We start from the raw sequence: 7,466 nt of genomic DNA on the forward strand, positions 1-7,466 counted from the left end.
TTTTGTTTCTTTATTGCATATTTTACATGGGTTATTATCTATTAAACCAAACAATTATTTATTCTTTTTGTTTCTTTATTGCATATTTTACATGGGTTATTATCTATTAAACCAAACAATTATTTATTTAATTTTTAAAAACGTATTCTATTTAAATACATGTTATTTATTTATTTATTAAACCAAACAATTATTATTTTATTTTTTTAAATTGTAACAAACTTTTGGGGGGATTTTTGCCGCCATTTTTTCTGTCGGTTATAACCGACAGTAATGAAAATTTTCTGTTGTGTTTATTTTTAAAAAATGTTTCTGTCATTTTTAACAGACAATAATGAAAATTTTTCAAAATTAAACCCCTCCATCTCTTCCTTGCGCCGGTGCCTTCTCCCTTCCCCCTTCCTTCCCCCTTTTCTCCTCTCCGCATTTCCTTCTCCTTCTCTTCTCCCCTTCTCCTTCTCGCTTTAATCACCATGGATGAACAAGGCAGAAGCTATGCAAGCCCTTGAGCACAGAGACAAGCAAAGCGTTGTAAGTCCTTCCACATACTTCCACCTATGATTTAATTTATGTTTTTGTTGGATATGAATAATTCATATTTTGGAAGATATCAGTAAAGGCTCCATCTTATTGGGATTTCATAGATATTTAGGGATTTATTTGTTCATTATAGTCCTTTTTTCGAAAGATATTTAGGGATTTTATAGTTAAATTGCTTATATATAATGTTATAAATACCCAAAAAATTTGTATTTGCGTGAAAAAAAAATGTATTGAAGAAACATATGGATTTCAAATGATCCATTTATCAAATTCGTAACTTTATCATTTGACATTAAATTATTTAATATTTTTTTTCAAATGTCACTTACTACTATGGTTTAGTTGTATGATTCTCTATTTGCAAGTGAGAGATCTTAGATTCGAATATTGTAAGTAGTAAGTTCATAACCGACGAGTTTTGTTCTACTAATTATGACTAGCTCATTGTGTGGCTATACCCAAATCTCATCACCTTTGTGTTTTATTTCAAATAAATTTTATTAGTAGTTAATCAGGTTCAAATTAATAATAAAATAAATAAATTTTGGGGGGGACTCTGTAGAATAGATTGATTGAATCGGTCATTATTCTTGATCGTAACCAACGAGTTTTATTCTTGAAAGTGGTTTTTTTTATTTATTATTAATATATTTTCTGTTGGTTTTATCCGACAGAGAATGCTCTTATTTATTCATTATTAATAAATTCTTTATCGGTTATATCCGACACAAGTTCTATCGGTTTTAGAGTATTTTCTGTCGGTTTTATCAGATAGAGAATGCTCTTATTGATTCATTATTAATATATTTTTTGTCGGTTATATCCGACACAATTTATGTCGGTTTTAGAGTATTTTCTGTCGGAAAATTCATTTCTTGACATTAACAATTTTGTTGCTTATTATATCCGCCATTGCATCTATTTTCTATCGGATTTTGCTTAATATCCGACAGTAATATACGTTTCTTGTTGGTTACTATAGCGACACTAATAAATGGTTCCATAGTACTGCAAATACAATAAATCCTTCCCTACATATATAATCCATATAGGATCTGGTATATCATTCACAACCACGTTGGCGGGTTCCCTAATTAACATCTGTAGTTCTATTATTGTAAGGACTGCCACTATTGGAATTAATAGCATAGAAAATCCCATCACTTAACCCATCATGGTATCTAACCCGAAAGTAAAATAGGTTATTCTTATCACTTTAATCACTTATGAGAAGACATCTTGGACTTGCAGAGAAAACACAAACACGAGGACAAGGGTTGGTGAAAGCTCTTCTATGCACCACTGCTCCTTGATCACGAACTGAGGGGGAGTTCTAGGCTTTGTGATGGTGTTAGCACTATGCACATGGACCTCCACCTTATATATAGTGCTCAATGCTTTTAGAATCCTACCTACAAACGTATTCAAGAAAGCCTATAACTAGAATACTAAAGCCCATAAGATTACTTTCATTACAAGAATCCCTTATTGCCTGAGTAATTAAATCGGTCATCACTACTACTGAAGCACAAGGAATAGCTCACCAAATAGAACTCCAGCTCTAATCTTTCTTGGATATAACTATGCAAACCAATTAGGGTTGAACTTTTGAGTTTAAATCCAACATATTCAACATCCCAAGTATAATATACACAGTAAAATTTCCATTCCTTCTTACACATAATTAAATATATATTGAGTAGAATCACGTTTATACATTCAAACTAAGTGAAGGTTGATAGGATTTAAGGTCGTTCTCCACATGGACTGTTAAAACAATTTATATTAAAGTCAAATCTTAATTAATTAAGTAAAGCAAAGTTTATGAAAAGGTTGATTTTAAGACCTAAAATAAGAAAGACGAATTTAACTAAAAATATTAAAGAAATCGGCAACAACAAAGAAACATAAAAGAATTTAAGAATCAAGTTGTAAACTAGGTTTTTGCTGCCACCTTAACAATTCTACGTAATTCTACCAATTACTTATGACTTATATCTGCATATTTTGAAGGTTAAGTTTTTAGAAAACTTCATTTTAATCCTTAAAAAATATGAGTTTTAGACTATAACCGTGTGTAAGATTAAAATCCAATTTTAGTCATCTCATTTATTAGTTATATTTTGATGTGTATTTTATCTTGTTATTCCTATTTTAATGTATTAATTACATTTAGATTTAATTTTTATTATTTCCCTTGTTTTATTTGTCTGGGATGCAACGTTGACTGTGCACCCGTTACACCTTTGCATGGGGATCAGCTTCCATTCTAGTTAATGGTTCTAACATTAGGGGGAGTTTTTGTTGCTTTTTTTTCATGAAGTTTGTGCTTCCCCTTGTTTTTCTTCATTGTTGTTAACTTTTATTAGAAAACCTTTAGCTAAAAGAAATTCTGAAATTTGGCATAGTGTAAGAAGAATGAAAGAATATATGAAATGAAAGAATTTATATTTAGATATAGTTTTAACAAAAATTAATGAAAATAAGTATGGCAACCATAGTACATCATTTATCCATTAGATAGTTGTCACGTGGTGTTATCAATTGCAAGAGAGAATCTCTTGCGCTTTAGGTTTTAGTTGAAAAACTAAGTAGAAAAAGTGAGGGTAAAATATACAAAACTATCTCAACTAAGGTCGAACGACATTATCATATCTCATCTTTTAAAAATGACAATGTCATACCTCATCTTACGATTTTGTTCCAATGTCAAACCTCTGTTAGTTTTTCCTGTTAATTTCTCTGTTAAATGCTGACGTGGCTAGAGACAGGACCTACTAACTAATCCAACTGGTTTAAAAAATAACAAAATATATTTTTAATAATTAAATATTAAAAATTAAAAATAAATAAAAATTAAAAAACTAAACAAATAAAAAATGGCCTAGGATGCAGGCCTTACCTTTCCTCCACTCGCACCAACCCTTTTTCTTCTTCTCTTCGACAGCTCACCCGTCCCTCCAAATACGATGGCATCTGATCACAGCTCTGACGACCCAATCGCCAACTACAGCGAAACGCAGCGCATCGTCCTCCTCCTAGACCTCAACCCACTTCTCCACCTCCAAAACTTAACTCCATTTCTTACCACCCTCCTTTCGGCCATCAAAACCCTTATCTCCTTCCCACCTCTCTCATCCGCTCTCTTCGCCTTCAGACCCTTTTTCTCCTCCCTCTCTCCGCTGCTCTCCTCTTCCAAGATCCCCACCTCCCTCTCCCTATCTTTCCACCTCCCAAGCCCATCTTTCAACTCTCTCTCCCAAACCCTCAATTCCTTCCCCGCATTTCGCCATGACCCGTTGTTGCCACCCCAGGCTTCTAACCTTGTTGCCTCCTTGTGTTAGCTTGTGCACGATTACGATTGGGACCCCGTGTTCTGCGATCCGGTAACATGTATGTTTTCGAATTGTGATTCGATTGCTGTCAGGTCCAATTTGGTTGTTCTGTTTTTGCTCCCTTCTGGACAACTTGCAATCTACATCCCAAAACCCAAAATCCCATTACAAATGGGAGAGAGAGGGTGGTGAGTTGGTGATTTGATGGAGTAGAAAGAGTGTGAGAGAGAAAGACTAACAAGAGGGATAGAGAAAGATGGCGAGTTGGTGGACTCTAGCCTTGACGCCAGTGGTTGCAAAGAGAAGAGAGAGTTAGAGTGAGAGAGAGATGCGGGAGAAGATAAAGAGAAGAGAGAGTGTCCAAGAGAGTGGGGGGATGAGTGAAATGTGGCACGAGAGGAGAGATAGAGAGGAGAGAGAGGGTGATGGAGGAAGGTTGGGGGGACGGGTGGGGAAGAGTTTGGTGGCTATCGAAGGGAAAAAGAAAAAGGGTTGGTGTGGGTGGAGGAAAAGGAAGGCCCGCATCCCTAGGACATTTTTTATTTGTTTAGTTTTTTTATTTTTTAATATTTTATTATTAAAAATATATTTTATTATTTTTTAATCCAGTTGGATTAGTGAGTGAGCTCCTTCTCTAGCCACGTCAGCATTTAACAGAGAAATTAACAGAAAAACTAACGGATGTTTGACATTTGAGCAAATTCGTAAGATGAGATATGATATTGTCATTTTTAAAAGATGAGGTATGATAGTGCCATTCAACTCATAATTGAGGTAGTTTCGTGTAATTTACCAAAAAGTGAATATAGGACTTCTTTGAATCCCCGAATTCTTAACAATCATGAACTGAATACTTATTTGAACTGTTACAATCGCCAAGTTTCCCACATTAATTTCTCAAGAAAATTGAAAAAAAAGGGATACAATTAATATCCATGTCATTTTAAACACAACCAACCAAAATCAGCTGACGGTCTGAAAGTAATATGTGAACAAGTTATACATATATTTGAACAAGATGACGAGGGTTTTGCACTCAAAAGAACAAAAATGAAGTTTCCCCGTCACTCTGAAAGGCAAGAGAAGAGATGTAGCGCAAAACATTTTTAAGATTCCTCAGGTGGCTGGTCAGTCTGGTCCTTAGGTTCTGTTTCTGGTTCTGGTTCTGGTTGTGCCTCCTTGGGGGCGGCGCTGGCAGCGGCAGCTGCCTCCTCAGTTGCTTCGGCAGATGTGGCATTTTTCCTATTTGCAGCAGCCTGGAGGACATGGCTGTAGTTCCCTTTCTCTAGGAAGAGCTGAGAAAAATGGTGCTTGCAGTAAAGGACTCCATCAAGAGCTGCATAGGATGAATGTGTAAGGGCACAGCCCCCATGAGCACACCTGAAGCATGACTTGTGGTAACTTTCTCCCTCCAATGTCACCTGTTTAAATTACCATCACAAATCCGTAAGTGTTACCTTTCACGTCTAACGTTAGTGTACAAGTTTTGTTTTTGTGATTTCAATGAGTTACGTTTGTTTTTGTGTCGGATTGTGGATTTACAGAAAAAAATGAATGGTTCCTCATATGTAAGAAGTCAAGTAGTGTCTGTTAATATTTATGTATCTGCTAGCTATCCAACATGATCATAAACTTGGTAGCTGCTCATATGCAATCTTGGAAAATGTTACATTTTTCAATGGCTCATTGAAATTAAATTGGCTATATAGAACAATGTGTTCCACCCACTGCACCCTAGTTTGAATCCCCTCTCCGTAATTTATATGAATTTTAATGGAATAGAACTATAGTTTGTCAAGAAAAAAAAAGGCTCATTGAAATCAAATTAATCCCCTGAATTATATTACTCACCTTCTCCAGCGGATAGACTGTCTTTGAGCAAGTTGCACACTTGTCTTGGGTTCCAGAAAACAAGGCAGAGAGCTTGCTGGGGACCCTATTCTGTAGAACATCATCACAGTTCAGTTGTTTACAGTACTGCATTTTAAGAGCAATATATATCTATATATATATATATGTATGTATGTATGTATGTATGTATGTATGTACATATATATATATATATATATATGTGTATGTACATATATAGAGAGAGTTTTGATCACTTGGTCCCCGTTGATCAGATCACGAAATTCCTTAGGCGGAAATCACTCGATCAGAATCCAGTGGTTGACATTATATCCAAAATGTAAAATCAGAATTTCAACCTTATTTGAATGTGACAATTTATTCATACCAGTTGTTCACCCTGCTTCTCAGCAGATTTTGCTGCAAAAATTCATTAGAAAACAAAATACTATTAGCAAACAGAAGGGAACCAAAGAGAAAAAGTAGTTGCTTAGTGCTGCAGAATAATTATAAAATATAATAATTAAAGCTAGGAAAAAAAATGTCTCACCGAAATTCTTACTGAAATTCCCAGATTCCTTGAAAAGTTGCTCGAAATGAGGTTTACAGTAGAGGATTCCATCCATGGAGGAATAGGTGCTCATCTGTCAAAATTATGTATGTTTCTTAATCATTTTCATATTTGGAAATATTTAACCAAGTTTTATGGTCTTCCAAATAAATGAAGACTCAATTATAGTTATCAAATTAACTTTGAAATGTTCATGACTCTTTGGCATTGAAATTATGCTAAATTCATCTTTCTTTGTTAGGTCTAACTTTTGAGTCATATATATAACGTGTATACGCAAGTCAAAACAACACATGCATGAGCGATTGTCCACCATTGACATGAGTTTTACAAATCAATCAATGGTTGAGAATCGTCCCCAAAACTGAAGAAAGCTTAGACACATCTGTTGCAAACCTAGACAAAGGTAAAAGGTGAAAAGCGAGAGATGTATGTACCGAGAGAAATCCCTTGCAGTGGCTGCATTTGAAGCAGGATTTATGATAAGGTACTCCTTCAAGGGACAACATTTCAGTTACATAAACAGTCTTATCACAGGCCTTGCATTTATCCAAAGTTCCTGTAAACGCCATTGTTCTCCTTATTCTAACAGATTGAAACAAAAAACCCGAAAAATTATGCGGTCTTTGTCTTCAACTCAGGTGCCTGAGGGATCAGAGACAAGTTCAACAAGGGGAGCACCGTGCTTGCTACTGGTACCTCAGACAATTCCAAAAGGGGATTGAGTAAAGTTTCTGATCTATCTAAACAAAACCTAATTTATATCAGATTATAATGGATTTTGCAAATGCTGCTAAACGGAGGACAAGTGAATGGAGTAATTTATTGCCCTAATTGTGGAAGTTATCCGACTGGATTGGAGTAAAACAAGGTTGGTGATCTGACCTTTTCAAGAGAAAAAACACATAAAAATTTGAGATAACAAAATGATAACCAAATGTTTAGCTATTTGGTGTTTGGTAGTTATGTTGGTTAAAAATAGTATTTTTCTTAATTGTCCAATGCAGGAAATTGCAAATTTGTATGGGCCAACCATCTGATTAGTAATGGCAAAAGATAGTGTTCAAGCAATTAGGTGGCCCTGGCCAGAAGAAAAACAACGATTGAATGATAATTTTAGCTGGAAAATATGGGTTGTTTTAAAATTACACTTATTTCCAGAATATAAT

General features: G+C 34.9%; 1 protein-coding gene across 1 annotated transcript; it reads right to left on the reverse strand.

Annotated features, from left to right (window-relative positions):
- Positions 1-4,707: 4,707 nt before the first annotated feature.
- LOC103439261 (LIM domain-containing protein PLIM2b-like) lies at positions 4,708-7,020 on the reverse strand. Its single transcript, XM_008377803.3, has 5 exons — positions 6,735-7,020; positions 6,277-6,370; positions 6,115-6,146; positions 5,730-5,819; positions 4,708-5,299 (listed from the first exon to the last, which is right to left on the reverse strand). The coding sequence occupies exons 1-5, from the start codon at positions 6,867-6,869 to the stop codon at positions 4,985-4,987; spliced, it is 666 nt and encodes a 221-aa protein (XP_008376025.2). The 5' UTR covers positions 6,870-7,020; the 3' UTR covers positions 4,708-4,984.
- Between the last annotated feature and the right edge of the window lie 446 nt (positions 7,021-7,466).

The sequence above is a fragment of the Malus domestica genome, chromosome 07, assembly GCF_042453785.1.
Source record: "Malus domestica chromosome 07, GDT2T_hap1".
NCBI lineage: Eukaryota > Viridiplantae > Streptophyta > Magnoliopsida > Rosales > Rosaceae > Malus > Malus domestica.